This window comes from Recurvomyces mirabilis (genome assembly GCF_035927965.1).
Source record: "Recurvomyces mirabilis strain CCFEE 5264 chromosome Unknown scaffold_13, whole genome shotgun sequence".
Taxonomy (NCBI): domain Eukaryota; kingdom Fungi; phylum Ascomycota; class Dothideomycetes; order Mycosphaerellales; family Teratosphaeriaceae; genus Recurvomyces; species Recurvomyces mirabilis.
In genome coordinates this window covers 729,743-745,244 of record NW_027041947.1, presented here as the reverse complement: position 1 = coordinate 745,244, position 15,502 = coordinate 729,743, and the positions used below count along the sequence as shown (strand labels likewise).

Below are 15,502 nucleotides of genomic sequence, written 5' to 3'. Positions count from 1 at the left end.
TGGAGACCTCCGGCTACGTAGCTTGAAGTGGATGCTGGAAGCAGTAGCAGATTATTATTTGTCTGCTCCCAAAGCTCTAGAACGCGAAGAGCGGCATGTGGCGCGGGCATGACGGGCGAGAGTGTGTTGCTACTGGCTGCGATATACCAAGTCTGCAGACATGACTGGTGATGCTGTGCCAGTGCCACACAGAGATGAGACGACATGCACTATGCCGGCGCTTGCGGCGGAGGAAGGCTCGATCGCCGATTGCCATGCCATGCCACACGCACAAGCCATCGTTCTCCACGGCCAACAATCTGTCTGATCATCGAGCGTGTCACTACTGTCACTGCTATATCGCGAACTCTGGTTGAAGTCGTGTCAGCCACCTCCTGCAGTCGGCGTGCAAATGACATGAATATCGCTTCAATACTCATCGCGCGGCATCGGCTCGCTGCATGTTCAAGGAGACGAGACGAGATGACATGTGTAGAATTGACGTCGGACGCTTGTGACGTAGCCCAATGCCAACCCGGCAACAGACATCCTGGGAACGGGCCCCAGCCTCCACTCCACCCATGCAGATCACGGGAAACGCGCGCCATCGGCCCATCGAGCGACAGCTCTCCCAAGCTCGCGCCTCTTGTGGCTCTGGAGCGAACCACGCGGCTGACGCCAGGGAAGCTCCCCCCTAGCAACTTCCAAGGCCGGCCTGCCTGCCATCCTGCCATCCCATTTCTACGTCATCCAGTGAAACCACACAGCGTGCACGAAACGCTTGAGCCACCGCGGCTCGCCAGTATTCCTGGTTGCCCGGCCGTATATGAAGTCTACCTAGTCCCAAGCATAGCCACACTTCCTGCATAATTTCTTGCTCCTCTCCTGACCCTTACCACACCTCTCAATTACTTACTTACCTACCATTGTGACAGTATTGCATGACCAGCAATACCAATCAATACGCTTACTACTCCTTCCCTCCAACCCCGAGTAGAACATCCACACCCTCATCTCGGAGGTCCTCAAGGAAGTTTACGCCCCAATCCGACAGAACATTACAAACAGAAGAAACCATGGCCCCTTCCCCAGCCGCAGGCAAGCAGGCCGGTTCTGCGCCCAAGACTCCAACCAAGTTGGCCAGGAAACCGGACGCCACACCATCGAAGCCCACGCCCAAGAAGCTCGGCCAATCTGCTTCCTCCGCGAAGCCATCCACACCTAAAGCTGCCGCTGGCAAGAAGCCTGAGACTGACTCACCTCAGCTTCCCCAGTCCGCAAAGGGCGGCGATGTCTCCGGCAAAGCTCAGGGCTCCGCAAAGAACGCCAAAGGCCAAGCCGACGACAGTGCCGAGAATGCCAAAGGCGAGGCCGAGGACGCTGGCGAGCAAGCTCAGAGCAAAGTCGAGATGAAGGACGATGACGAGGAGGACGAAGGTCCCCTCGACAAAGTCAAGGAGGCCGGCGACAGCGCACAGGGAGGCCTCGAGGAGCAAGCTCCCGAACCCGTTAATGATGATGACGATGATGAAGAAAACGACACAGTCGGCGGCGCTACCAAGCAGGCCAAAGACACGGCTGACGATGCCGAAGACGATGATGCCGCCACGCAGAAGGCTGGCCAGGAAGGCGACGAGACCGAAGACACTGCTGATGATCAGGAGCAGCAGGAAGGCGATGGTCTGTTGAGCGGCGCCAAGGGACTCGCTGATCAGGCGGGTACTATCGCCGACAAGGGCAAGGAGGGCGCTTCTGGTGCTGCTGACAAGACCAAGGAGACCGCTGAGGAGGGCGCTGAGAAGGCCAAGGAGTCTGGTGAGGAGGCGCAAGAGGGCGCTGAGGACGCCACCGATGAGGGCCAGAAGGTCGCTGGTGAGACTACTGATGAGGCTGGCGAAGGCGCCGAGGACCAGGCTAATGGCGTTGCTGAGGATGGTGAGGAGCAAGCGGAAGGTGCTGTCGAGGATGGTGAGGAGCACGCTGAGGGCGCTGTCGAAGACGGTGAGGAGCACGCTGAGGGCGCTGGCGAGGACGGTGAAGAAGCTGCTGAAGGTGCAGTTGAGAAAGACGAAGAAGGTGAGGAGGGTGTTGAGGGCGTCGAGGGCGCCAAGGATGAAGCCGAGGGTGCTGCTGAGGAGGCTGAAGAAGGCGCCGAGGGTGCCGAGCCTACCGACCGCAGCGCGCCTCAGGTTCCCGAGGGCCTGCCTCTCGACATGTCCATCCTCAAGGGCCTCGAGGTTGATGATGAGGGGTTTGTTCGCGACCAAGAGGGTAATGCACTCGCCAAGCTCGCTGAAGGTGATGCTGAAGACCTTGGCGGCTACCAAATCGGTGACGAGGGCGAGATCCTTGACGATGATGGTGATCTCGTTGGTCGTGTCGAGCTTCTTCCTGAGGAGATCAAGAAGCAACTTCAAACCGCCAAGGAAGAGGGTGTCGAGTTGCCCGAGGGCGCTGACGAGTACCTTGACCAACTCGATGGTGGCGAGGAAGGCGAGGAGGAAGGCGAGGGCGAGAACGAGGAGGAAGAGGAAGATGACGGTCCTCGCCTGCCTGGCCTCGAGATCATGGAAGGTCTCACCTGCGAGATCGACGGTCTCATCTACGATTCCGAGGGCAACACTATCGGTCGCGTGACTGAGGGTGACCCCGAGGAGCTCAAGAACGCCACTCTCAATGCTGAGGGCGAGTTCATTGATGAGGAGGGCAATGTTGTCGGCCATGCCGAGATTCACGATGATGCCGCCGAGCTTGTCGTGCAAGGCATCTACGAAGCCGCTCCCAAGGAAGATGACGCCGAAGGCGAGGCTGAGGAGGGTGAGGAAGGCGCCGAGGAGGCTGCTGAGGACGGCGAAGAGGCTGCCGAGGGTGAAGCTGGCGACGAAGAGCCTGAGCTCGAAGGCATCGAAGACCAACTCCCCGGTATCGAGGCTCTTGAGGGCCACGAGCTCAATGCTCAAGGTGACGTCCTTGACGACCAAGGTGATGTGCTCGGCCACATCGAAGACGAGGAGCTCCGCCAGAAGATCGTCGACGGCGAGATCGACCCCGACACCCTCAAGATCGACGAGGATGGCAATGTGGTTGACGAGGATGGCAACGTCCTCGGCAAGACGGAGTTGGCTGAAGGCGCGGCTGAGAAGCTCGGCGGCAGTCCTCTCCTCGACCCACGTATCCTTAACGGCAAGAAGGTCAACAAGAAGGGCAAGATCCTCGATGATGATGGCGAGGAGATTGGTGAGCTGCGCGATGGCGACCTAGAGCAGTGCGCTGGCAAGAAGGTCAACGACCGCTCGGAAGTCCTCGACAAGCAGGGTAATGTCATCGGCCACGTTTCTGTCGTTCCTGGCGAGGCGGCTGAGACGGCCACCCGTGAGTTGCTCGAGGAGCTGGGTGAGACCGAAGCACAAGAGGAGGAGAAGCCGGAGGAGCAACCTACACCCGACCTTCCTTCCCTCGACATCCTCGAGGGCCTCAAGGTCAACAAGAAGGGTCAAGTCCTCAACGAGGACGGTGAGCCCATTGGTGAGCTTGTCGACGGCGAGATTGCCGATTGCGCGGGCAAGAAGTGCAATGACCAAGGCGAGGTCCTCGACAAGGAGGGTAACGTCGTTGGCCATGTCCGCACCTTGCCGCAAGAAGGCGAGGAGGAAGAGCAAGCTGAGGAGGCAGGTGAGGAGGAAGAGGCTGGCGATCAATTGCCTCCTCTCTCCGTCCTCGAGGGCTTGACCGTCAACAAGAGCGGCAAGCTTATCGACTCCAACGGTACTGTTGTGGGTGAGCTCGTCGAGGGTGATGCCAAGAAGCTCGCCAAGGCTGGCACTACTTGCGACGCCGAAGGTCAGTTCTGGGACAGCAAGGGCCATGTTATTGGTCGTGCCCAGACTGTCGCCGTCGAAGACCCAGAAGACGAAGCACCATTCGCTGGTCTTGACGGCCTCCACGTCGTCGAGGACGGATACGTCCAAGATGACCAAGGCAACACAGTCGGTTACATCACCGAAGGCGACGCCAAGAAGCTCATCGGTCGTCTCGTTGATGAGGATGGTGACATCATTGACAAGAAGGGCTCTGTTGTCGGCCACGCCGAGCGCTGGGAGCCTGAAGAGCAGGAGGAGGAGGTCGCCGAGGAGGCCGATCTCTCCTTCCTGCAGGGCAAGAAGGTGAACAAGGCCGGTCTTGTCATTGGTGACGAGGGTGTACCTGTCGCCCGCTTGGTTGAGGGTAACGCCAAGGAGTTGGCGGGCAAGGAACTCGACGACCAAGGACAGATCTGGAACGACAAGGGCAAGGTCATTGGTCGTGTCGAGCTCATTCCCGACGACGAGCGCGAGGCCAAACCTGAGGGCCCCTTCGCCGGTCTCGAAGGCCTGAGGGTCATTGAGGGTGGCAAGGTTGCTGATGAGGACGGCAACGTGGTCGGTGAGATTGTCGAGGGTAACCCCAAGCGTCTTGTCGGTCTTGCCGTCGATGAAGATGGTGATATTGTTGACAAGTACGGCAATGTCAAGGGTCATGCTGAGCCTCTACCTGACGAGGAAGAGGAAGGTCCGGTCGACAACAGCATCCTCAATGGCAAGCAGCTGAACAAGCAAGGTTATGTCGTTGACGAGAACGGGATCCCCTTCGGTCGTCTCGTTGAGGGTGACGCCAAGGAGTTGGCTGGCCGCTATTGCGACGAGAACGGTGACATCCACAACGACACCGGCAAGGTTGTCGGCCATTGCGAGGTCATTCCAGAAGGCGAACGTGTCCACCGCGGCGAAGGTCCATTCGCTGGATTGGAGGGCCTGCGCGTGGTGAAGGATGGCTGGGTTGAGGACGATGACGGGAACGTCGTCGGTCAGCTCGTCGAGGGCAATGCTAAGCGCCTTGTTGGCATGGCCGTTGATGAGGACGGTGATATCATCGACAAGTACGGCAATGTCAAGGGCCATGCTGAGCCGTATGAGGAGGAGGAGCAGGCTGACGTTGATCTTTCTGCTCTTGCCGGCACGAGCGTGAACAAGCACGGTAATGCTGTCGATGGCAACGGCAAGATCATCGGTCGTGTCGTCGAGGGCGACGTCAAGACCATGGTTGGCAAGAAGGTTGATGGCCAGGGCCAAATCTGGGATAATGCCGGTAACGTCGTCGGCCGCTGCGAGTTGGTCTTTGGCGAGGACGGCGATCCTGAAGGTCCCTTCGCCGGCTTCGAGGGTCTGCAGATCCAGAAGGATGGCACCATTACCACCCCTGCTGGCGACATCATCGGTCGCATCATTGAAGGTGATGTGAAGAAGCTGATGGGTCACGGTGTGGAGGAGGACGGAGATATTGTGGACAAGAACGGCAACACGATCGGCAAGGCTGAGAGGTGGGAGCCGGAGGAGAAGGAACGCCGTATCAACCCCATGTCTGGCCGCCGTGTCAACAAGGAGGGTGAGGTGCGCGACGAGCAGGGCGAGATTTTGGGCAAGCTTACCATGGGTGATCTTGGCCATTGCGTCGGTCAGGAGATCGATGATTCCGGTAACGTCGTGGACGTCGACGGCAACAAGATCGGCGAATGTACCCTCATCGACAATATCGTGGAGGAGGAGTATGAAGGTCCGACAGAGGAGCAACTCGCCGAGGCGGCCAAGCGTGAGCAAGAGCGCGAGATCGCGGAGAAGATGAGCAACATCTGCAGCCAGACGCTCGAGCGCGTGCAGCCCGTCTGCAAACAGATCAAGGAGGCGATGGAGAAGGCGGACCGCACGCCCAAGGAGGAGCTGGACGAGGACGCGCTGGTCGACGAGGTCAAGCCCCTGATCGAGGAAGCCGGTCGTCATTTGCAAGAATGCAACGGGTCCCTCCGTGGCCTCGACCCCGATGGCAAGATCGCCGCTCAGGCCAAGGGCCGTGCTGGTACCAACGAGGCGACGCCGGAGGAGCACCGACTCGCGGAGAACTTGAAGGAGTTGACGGGCACCGTTGTCACGACCGTGGACGATGCGAAGAAGAAGCTCAACAGCATGCCGCATGCGAAGAAGAAGCTGAACCCGCTCTGGGGTCTGATGACACAGCCGCTGTTCCAGATTCTGGCCGCGGTTGGACTGTTGTTGGCTGGTGTGCTGGGCCTTGTTGGACAGTTGCTCAACGGGCTTGGTCTTGGCGGACTGGTCAATGGTGTCATGGGCGGTCTGGGTATCAACAGCCTTCTCGAATCATTCGGGTTGGGTGGTGGTGACAAGAAGAAGGGGAAGAAGGATGGCAAGAGTGCGCTTTCGAGCTTGCCGGTTGTTGGTGGGATGTTGGGTGGTGGAGGGAAGTAAGCTAGTGGCTTCGACTCACATACTCGCCTGTCTCCGCCGAGCAGCCTGGTCAGTTGCGAGGTGGGAGGGTGGGTGAGTGAATGATGGGAAGATGGATTACTTGGGTTAGCTTTCGTGGTAATGCGTGTGGTGGGATGGGAAGGAAAAGCAGGGAGATATATGTATCATGTTAGCGAGTTGTGTGATTTAGTCTTTACTCTTGTATAGTATATTGAAACGTGTAACGGCGGTTCTTCATCATAAGAGACATTGTCTGTCATGGCCATTTTCATCATATGGTGGAAGTGTGCACGCTCTTGCTTTCGCAAAAGTCGCGACTTCTTCGCCAAGAAGCTTTCGGGAGCATGGACCTCCTTCTCGTTTTCGAGGAGGCTGAAGTTGCAAGCTCTCCCGAAGCAACTTTCTCACGCATCATTGCTGCGAAGACAGTCACCCCTTCACTGCAAACCCAGACCCAATGACCGACAGCAGAGGTACATTTTAACACAGCTTCTAACCACCACAGCTTCGAACCTCTCCATACTGACCCGCAGCTGCCCAGACAACGGCCGCTTGAACTCGCGGGATCACTACGTAAGAGCTTGATTATCACATACAAAGCAGAGAAGTCAGAATGTCTGACGGGAGGCTGCAGTCCCGCGATGACCGCCGACGCGACCGCGATGGCGACCGAGATCGTCGAGACCGCCGCCGCTCCCGCTCGCCTGCTGGTGGTGGGCATGGGCGTGGAGGAGGAGGAGGAGGAGGAGGAGGAGGAGGAGGAGGAGGCAGGAGGGATTTCGAGGTAGACACGTATTCGTCTAGTCGGGACTATCGTGAGCGGGAGAGGGAGGAGAGATATCAAGGTGGTGGTGGTGGTGGTGGAGGCGGAGGGCGTGACAGAAGGGATAGGGATAATAGAGACTGGGACCGTGGTTCCGCGCGTCGGGACGCCAGACGCGATGATGGAGGTGGAGATAGAAGACGCGACCGCCGCGATCGGGACCTCTTTGACGACAGGAGGAAGCCTCGCGAAGACCACGATAGGAGGGATCGAGGAGGTGATGGCAGGAACGAAGACCGTGGACGCGATCGTGATGATGAGCGGCAGCTGGAACGCCAGGCCCGACAGAAGAGCGGGAGTCCGCCGCCAAGGAAGGCCAAAGAGCCGACGCCGGATTTGACGGATGTGGTGTCTGTGCTTGAGAGGAAGAGGCGGTTGACGCAGTGGGATATCAAGCCGCCTGGTTATGAGAATGTCACGGCGGAGCAGGCAAAGTTGTCGGGTATGTTCCCTCTGCCTGGAGCGCCGAGACAGCAGCCGATGGATCCTTCGAAGCTGCAGGCGTTTATGAATCAGCCTGGCAACCAGGCTGGGAAGAGCGCGCTCAAGCCTGCTACTGCTCGTCAATCGAAGCGGCTGTTCGTGTACAACATCCCCTCCTCCGCCACCGACGACAGCGTGAGCGACTTCTTCAACCTCCAGCTCAACGGCTTAAACGTCACGCGCGGCCAAGACCCCTGCATCTCTGCCCAACTAAGCAAAGACCGCACCTACGCCCTCCTCGAATTCAAGACCGCCGAGGACGCCACCAACGGCATGGCGCTCGACGGCATAAACATGGAGCCCGAAGCTATGGACACCAGCAACGGCGACTCCAACGGCAGCTCTGCTCAAGGCCTCCAGATCAAACGACCCAAGGACTACATCGTCCCCGCCATCACGGACGAGACAGAAAACGAAGCCGGCGTCCTCTCCACTTTAGTTCCGGACACCCAGAACAAAATCTCCATCACCCGCATCCCCTCCTACCTCACCGAGGACCAAGTCCAAGAACTCCTCGTCTCCTTCGGCGAACTTAAATCCTTCGTCCTCGTCACCGATAACTCGTCTGGCAGCAGTCGCGGGATCGCCTTCTGCGAGTACAAGGATGCGGCGACGGCGACGGATATTGCCGTGGAGAGCCTGGATGGGATGGAGTTGGGGGAGAGCAAGTTGAGGGTTTCCCGGGCGAGTATTGGGATCCAGCAGGTTAGTGGGGAGATGAGTGTTAATGCTATGTCTCTCATGGCCGGGACGAGTGCGAAGGAGGGGGAGGAGGTGGGGCGGGTGTTGTGTTTGATGAATATGATTACGGTCGAGGAGTTGATGGATGGGGAGGAGGCGGACGGTGAGTCTTTCCAATCTTACCCCCTACTAGCCGTTATACTTTCCATGCCCCTCGACTTTTGCTAACGTGATGGTGTGTTTTACAGAAATCCTTGAAGACGTCAAAGAAGAATGCAGCAAATACGGGCCCGTCCTGGACGTCAAAATGCCCCGGCCTACATCTGGAAGTCGTCAGAGCAACGGCATCGGGAAGATTTATATCAAGTATGAGGCACCCGAGAGCGCGCAGAAGGCTCTTGCGGCGTTGGCGGGGAGGAAGTTTGCGGATCGCACCGTTGTGGTGACGTTGTTTGGGGAGGAGTATTTTGATGTTGGGGCTTGGTAAGGAGATGGGCTGGGGTGGGATGGGAGGGAAGTGGGTGGGAGGGAAGTGGGTGGGAGGGAAGTGGGTGGGAGGGAAGTGGATGGGAGAAAGGCAACAGGGGAGGGAGGGCGGGGTGGAGGATGCTGTTGCGGTGGCCTGAGGAGGATGTGCTGCATGCTGTTGATGGGCATGAAGGCACGCAACATGGCAACTACTCGAGCTTGGGCAGGGTTTTACTGCTGAATGGCTTGTGTCCCCAGGCTCGCCATGGGACAAGCATCTTCTTGTTGGGTGCAGGAGGGAAATTTCGCACAGCCTGCATTGCACAGTGGGCCTGGGCTAATGGTCTCTGCGCTGTGAGGGAAGAAGGCTTTCGTGCCGACTTAATTACTGTACTAAAGCATCTATTATACACCATTTCCATCCCAACGTGATATCTCATACTATCAGCCGGTACCAAAGCCCGTGTATCAGCAGCTTCCTCGTGCGGTCTAGCGCCGCCCTGGGAAACTCGATCGGATTGCGGAGGAGGAGGTGGAGGCTGAAAGTCGGAGCTCGTGCTTGAGAATGTCTCCAGCTGGCCATTCGGGGTAATGAATAGGTTGGATTGTCAATTGTTCCTACTGATCTGTCGCTGGCGACTGCGTACGATTGATACTGCTAAGATGCACTAAATCGACCTTTTTTACTGTAGGAAAAGACGATACTCGACAGGACGACCGACTTTTACGATTCAGCCTGCGGGCTACTACTAAATACTGCCATTCGTTAAAGAGGTCGATTCGGCATTGGACTTTTGAGATACTTTCGCGATGCCTGCTAAGTAAGGACTATTGTAGTATACCTTGATTGCCAATCAATGTGTACTAATATCAACCCAATAGATCAAGATTCACACGGCTCGATGCCTTCACCAAGACCGTAAGCCCTACCCATCCAGCTCTCCCACTACCAACAATATCCTGACCCTGACGATATGTGCAGGTGGAAGATGCCCGCATCCGCACCACCTCCGGCGGCATCGTGACCCTCACCTCCCTCCTCCTCATCCTCTACCTCGTCTGGGGCGAGTGGGCTGACTACCGCCGCATCACCGTGCACCCGGAACTCATCGTCGACAAAGGCCGAGGCGAGAAGATGGAAATCCACATGAACATCTCCTTCCCTCGCGTCCCCTGCGAACTGCTGACTCTGGACGTCATGGACGTGAGTGGAGAGGTGCAAACAGGCGTGATGCATGGCGTGAATAAAGTCCGCTTACGGGCGGAGGGGGAAGGAGGCGGAGAGATCGATAGATCGGTATTAGAATTGGGCAAAGCAGACGAAGAGGCAAGTAAACATCTCGACCCTTCCTACTGCGGCGGCTGCTACGGCGCTCCTGCTCCAAGCAATGCAATCAAACCCAATTGCTGCAACACCTGCGCCGAAGTCCGCGAGGCCTACGCCGGCGTCTCGTGGTCTTTCGGCAGAGGGGAGAATGTAGAGCAATGTGAACGGGAACACTACAGCGAACACCTGGACGAACAACGACGGGAAGGATGTCGGATCGAAGGGGGGATCCGAGTGAACAAGGTCGTAGGCAACTTCCATTTCGCCCCGGGAAAGAGTTTCAGTAATGGGAACATGCACGTCCACGACCTGGAGAATTACTTCGCGGGCGGGGAGGGGATCGAACATACCTTCTCGCATACCGTGCACCACCTCCGCTTCGGTCCGGAACTACCAGACGACGTGGTGAAACGGGTCGGAAAAAAAGGCATGGCGTGGTCGAACCACCACCTCAATCCGTTAGACGGCACGGCGCAGAGCACGACGGAAAAGGCCTACAATTACATGTACTTTGTCAAGGTGGTGAGTACGGCTTACCTGCCCCTCGGGTGGGAGCGGACGGGGTCGATATTGGATTTACCGCATGAGTTGGTGGAGTTGGGGGGTTATGGCAAAGGGGAGCAGGGGAGTATTGAGACGCATCAGTATTCTGTCACGAGTCATAAGCGGTCTTTGGCGGGCGGGGATGGGGGCAGCGAGGGGCATAAGGAGAGGTTGCACGCGAGGGGGGGCATTCCGGGCGTGTTTTTCTCTTACGTGAGTCGCCCATCGCTTCTTTATAGCAACAACGAGATTTCTGGGGCGTTTTGCTGACTCGGGTGTTTTGGCAGGACATCTCCCCCATGAAGGTCATTAATCGCGAAGCCCGCACGAAATCCTTCTCGGGGTTCTTGGTGGGGGTTTGTGCGGTTGTGGGTGGGACGTTGACGGTTGCTGCTGCGGTGGATCGGGCGTTGTATGAGGGGGGCCAGAGGGTGAAGAAGATGCATTCGAGTTAGGTTAGTGTGATGCAAGGCATGAATATGTGTACGTGATGCTATGGGATGGTATGCTATGGTATGCTATCTAGAATTGAAGTTGCTTGCAGTGTAGCGTATGTCAAGCTATCTTGAGATCAGTCTTCATGCGTGCATATGTCTTTCCTACATGCGACTGCGAATGTCATGGGTTGGGACGCTGAAGGCGATGCATGGCGGCAGTGAGGATGCTGAGTGAGGTTACCTGCAGACTCGATCGCGCCTTCCATGTTGGGTCTTCAAGTGAGGTGGTCCAAGCTCATATACCTCATGACCAGACCAGGCTATAAGTACCTCGCCACTCCTCACCTTCATTCACTTCTACTCGCCCTTATTCAAACACTTCAGCTTCAGCAAGACTTCTACGAGAAGCATATCCCTTCCAATCACTTCTCCGGTCACACACACATCGCTCCTTGACAAACACTCCAGCCCATCCATCTCCACCCCGACGTCCCCCGACAATACTCCCAGAGTGACGGGACCTTCTTTTGTGATTGAAAGCACCCTCCCTGTAACCATGGCACCAGGCGACAACGGCGGCGGCAAACTCTCCTGGCAAGCCGTCAAGAAACTCTGTACTCCAGGCGACATCGACCGGCTCGCCTGCCTCGCCGTAGCTCACATCAACGGAGCGGATCAGAGTAAAGTCTACCACGTGGCTGCGCAGCAGTTTGGTGGGAATATCAAGCCCGAGTCGTATAAGAGAGGAATGTGGTATGTATCTTGCTCTCCTCAACTTTGCTCGTCTCCACCCACTCCTCTTCAAGCAAAGCAGGCCTGCGAGCAACTGAGGGAGGCTTGCTCGAGGAGGAAAGGGTGCGGGGGATCTGCCATGTCATGCTTGCCCTTCGTACGTTTGTTCGTTTTCGTTCAGCGCTGACGGATGTACGTGTACCAGGGTCATCAGCAAGAAGATCAAAGATGCCGGTGGAGCGGTCGATTCGGGTAATGAGGTGGATGGACGCGATGCACAGGCGAAGACGAAAGGCGGAGCCAAGCGTGGTCCGAAGCGTAAAGCTTGCAGCGAAAGCTCGGAGGGCGAGAAGAAGCCTAAGCGTGCGAAGAAGAGTGGCATAGCTGCGTCTGCTGCGGTCGAAGCTGAGGGTGAAGAGGCTACTGATCCGGATCTCGATGGCACTTTCACTTGAAGGGTTGCGCGAGGAGAGGAGGGAAGCTGGGGTGTTCTGATGGCGTCTTAGCAGGGATGGGCTACGACTACGACTTTGCGATGGTGTTGAGGTGACCACGAATGGTGCACCGGGTGAGATCTCTCCCATGCTGCAGTGGTGACCAGCTCATGCCTCGAGACACGTAGGCGGCATGAATCATGTCATCCATCTATCTCCTCCCTCTCCGATGAAGCCAAGTAGTGTCTTGTTCACATCTGTGACTGTCCATCATTGTACCCGGACCTCCTGAGCAATAGCATGACACAACTCGACCCTCACCCCAGCTCCAGAGAGGACATCAATCCACATTCTCTGCGTATCACTCAACCGATCATTCTCGCTCTTGACTTCAGCAAACATCACCTCACCACTCGCCTCCTCCCCATCACCATCCTCATCTTTAATCCCCCTAGCCTTCCACAAAAACAAATCCGGCACCCCACCCCCCCTCTGCCCATACTCCTGCACCAAAACCCTCATAACCGTACTCAAAGCCTCCGGCCTCCACGCCCCAGCAATCTCCAACAGATCCTCGAGCTGAAAAGCCCAATCAAGACCAATAATACACGTCTTCCTTTCCGCATGAATCTGCCAAACATCCCTGATCAAAGCCGCCGCCTCACCATTCGAGATCCCATTCAACCTGGCGTTGACCTCGGAGATGCGACTGGGGTAGAAAGCATCCGTATGTAGATCTAGCGGACACGTCTGGAATTCGGTTTGGAAGACGTTGGGGATGTAGAGGAATAGGATGTCCGTGAAGAGGTAGGCGAATAGCGTGCGCAGGATCCCGGATTCGCTGTGGTAGCCTTTGAAGCCCAGGGCTCGGTAGTTGGAAAGGCACATTTCTTCCACGCTACATTCGTTCTCCGGTATTGTCTCTTCCCCTGTCTCGGCGTCGATTATGGGGGTTGGGTGGGGATCTAACCAGATTGTTTTGGCGCCTCGGCGGTCGGGTTTTGGTGTGGTTGTTGTGGTGACATTTTGTTCGCTATTGCGTCTGCTGCTGTTGTGAGAGGGTAGACGCTCGATGCGGATGCCTTTGAAGTTACGTTCGGCTGCTTTGGTGAGGAGCACGTGCTGAAAGTCGTGCTGCAGACGTTTGGGCACTTTCAGCTGTTTCTCTATCTTCATCGTACGTTTCTGCAGGTCGTGGTGGAAGATGAGGTGGGTCAGCTGGTCTTGCAGTCCTTCTTCACAGGTACGAAGGGCGACGCGCTTCCAGTGCTTCTTCTTGCTCTCCACGTCCTTGCAGTCTGCTGGTGAGGGTAGGTGAAGATGCATGTAGTGCTCCTCTAGTAGAGCTTTGCGCTGATACCAGTCACCCCGCCGACTAGTGTGGAAGAGACGCTGCTGCAGTAGTTCGCACAGGACCTCATGCTCGCGAAGATGCTTCTTGAACTTGGCTAGCACGTACGCGCCTTTATGTACGATACGTGTGTACACCCAGGCTGGTGAGAGCCGGCGAAGGTATGCGCCTTCGCCCGTGCTATAGATACTGTCTTCCTTCTGCTGCTCCTCCGCCAACAGCACTTTCCAACGAGGGTAGACTTCCTCGAAGACATCGAGGACATCATCTAGAGTCTCTCTGGTGGGTGTACCGTTAAACTCGAGTACGTTGTCGACTCGGAATTGTGTACGCAAAGAGGCTTCGAACTCCAACAGCAGTGTCCGGGATGCAAAGATGTTTGCAGATCGAGACACGATGTACTCTGGAAAGTTCCAACGTGCTATACGAGCGAGAATTATGGTGGTCAAGGACTTTTCCGTCCACTCCGTCGACCTGTAGAAGACCAGATGAACACGCTCGAAAAGCTTTAGCGTAGGCAGCGAAAGTCGTATGCAAGGACCGGTCTCTGCCATGATCTTATTAACCCAGTAAACATCTCTGTTCTCCGGTCTGGAAGGCGTGGATTCCCTGTCATCTTCGTCCACAAGACCAGACCCAGTAGAAACGACCGATCCTTCGGTATCCGAGCGCTTGAAACTCGAGAAGCCTAGACCTGTCTGCTTGCCACTTGTACGTCTGAAAGCACGAAGGAGTTCCTTTTTGTTCTTGCCTTGAACCTTGGCATCTTTGGCGAGCGCTTTTAGCTCATCTAGTAAGAGTAAAGAAGATGCCTCCTCGAGGTCTTTTATGCAGTCCTCAGACTTATCGGCAAGGGAGAAATCGATGGCCAGAGTAGTACCTTCGGGTGCTTCCGACTCACCAGGATGCTCGTCAGCCTCTGCAGAGGACGACGATGGCAAGTCTCGGGCGAGCTGAAGATCCTCAATGGCAGTGGCCAAGTCGGCAGTGTCGCTGTGATATCCTAACTTCTGGATTCGATGCCAGCTCGACGTCTTTCGCAGAAACAGCCTTACATATAGATATTGTGCTTCATAACTCAGCTCTCGCCATGTCGAAAAGACGGTATGCTCTGCTTCGTCGAATAGATGACTCTCCTCCTCGAGCACTTTGTCCAGAGCGAGATTGAATGCGTCCACGTAAATCGAGCTTTTGCCTCTCATCCACTTGCGACCTTCTACTCTCCCTTGTAGATCCAACTCCGCCTGTTCAGCTGCTCTGGTCTCTTCATATCGCTGGATTGCCTCCTTGTCGGTCTGGATAGGTGGTAGTGCTGTCTCGAGATCCGTCCTTCTGTCCCGAGGATGCTCTTCTATCTCTTCACTATCACTGTCCGCCTCTGAATCCGGCACCTCGTCCTTGATCCATCGCTTCCTCGGCGATTGCTTGGAAGGACTACCAGCGACGCTTTCATGTTTTATTCGTTTAGCAGGTGGCGTTGGAAAGTCATTGTCGTCGTCGGCTTCATCAAATCGGCTGGACTTGGGATGTGGTATGGATCTGCCAAGCATAGCATTATGTTTCGAAGGACTACTCGTCAGCAGCATTACGTTCTCCCATGACTATAGTTTATGCAGATACCGAGGAGAACATAGCTCTAACTCTCCAGAGTCACGCGAAGCGCGTCTTCGAGCTGCAGGGTCCATGCAACCATTCAGTCACAAGGCAACCATGACACTCGAGTACAACGATTCGTACAATCACGACCGATGTAGCTACAGCTCAAGACATGACGTATGGCAGCATACTCGTTCACAACATGGACACCAAATGCCAAGCCTCCCAAAATTCTGAACGAACAGATTGAAGATGAAATTGAAGACGAAAGCACCTGGACGCCACTACAGCTAGCCAGTGCCGAAGGCAACATCAAAGCTGTACGCAACCTACTCCGTGATGGAGCCCATGT

The 15,502-nt window shown here is 56.3% G+C and overlaps 5 protein-coding genes across 5 annotated transcripts; 4 read left to right on the top strand and 1 right to left on the bottom strand.

Moving 5' to 3' along the window:
• Window positions 1–1,055: 1,055 nt before the first annotated feature.
• LTS14_005621 (uncharacterized protein) lies at window positions 1,056–6,275 on the top strand (the record flags this gene model as incomplete). The annotated part of the gene is made up of 2 exons (XM_064838319.1): window positions 1,056–2,031; window positions 2,056–6,275. The coding sequence occupies 2 exons, from the start codon at window positions 1,056–1,058 to the stop codon at window positions 6,273–6,275; spliced, it is 5,196 nt and encodes a 1,731-aa protein (XP_064694404.1).
• A 641-nt stretch (window positions 6,276–6,916) lies between these two features.
• Window positions 6,917–8,749, top strand: LTS14_005620 (uncharacterized protein; the record flags this gene model as incomplete). Its single annotated transcript, XM_064838318.1, has 3 exons — window positions 6,917–7,059; window positions 7,080–8,425; window positions 8,511–8,749. The coding sequence occupies 3 exons, from the start codon at window positions 6,917–6,919 to the stop codon at window positions 8,747–8,749; spliced, it is 1,728 nt and encodes a 575-aa protein (XP_064694403.1).
• Window positions 8,750–9,540: 791 nt separating this feature from the next.
• Window positions 9,541–11,055, top strand: ERV46 (ER-derived vesicles protein erv46; the record flags this gene model as incomplete). The annotated part of the gene is made up of 4 exons (XM_064838317.1): window positions 9,541–9,551; window positions 9,613–9,649; window positions 9,713–10,813; window positions 10,888–11,055. 4 exons carry the CDS (start codon window positions 9,541–9,543, stop codon window positions 11,053–11,055), a joined length of 1,317 nt encoding a protein of 438 aa, XP_064694402.1.
• A 538-nt stretch (window positions 11,056–11,593) lies between these two features.
• Window positions 11,594–12,224, top strand: LTS14_005618 (uncharacterized protein; the record flags this gene model as incomplete). The annotated part of the gene is made up of 2 exons (XM_064838316.1): window positions 11,594–11,790; window positions 11,975–12,224. The coding sequence occupies 2 exons, from the start codon at window positions 11,594–11,596 to the stop codon at window positions 12,222–12,224; spliced, it is 447 nt and encodes a 148-aa protein (XP_064694401.1).
• Window positions 12,225–12,473: 249 nt separating this feature from the next.
• On the bottom strand, window positions 12,474–15,104 carry LTS14_005617 (uncharacterized protein; the record flags this gene model as incomplete). The annotated part of the gene is made up of 2 exons (XM_064838315.1): window positions 12,474–14,588; window positions 14,610–15,104. 2 exons carry the CDS (start codon window positions 15,102–15,104, stop codon window positions 12,474–12,476), a joined length of 2,610 nt encoding a protein of 869 aa, XP_064694400.1.
• Between the last annotated feature and the right edge of the window lie 398 nt (window positions 15,105–15,502).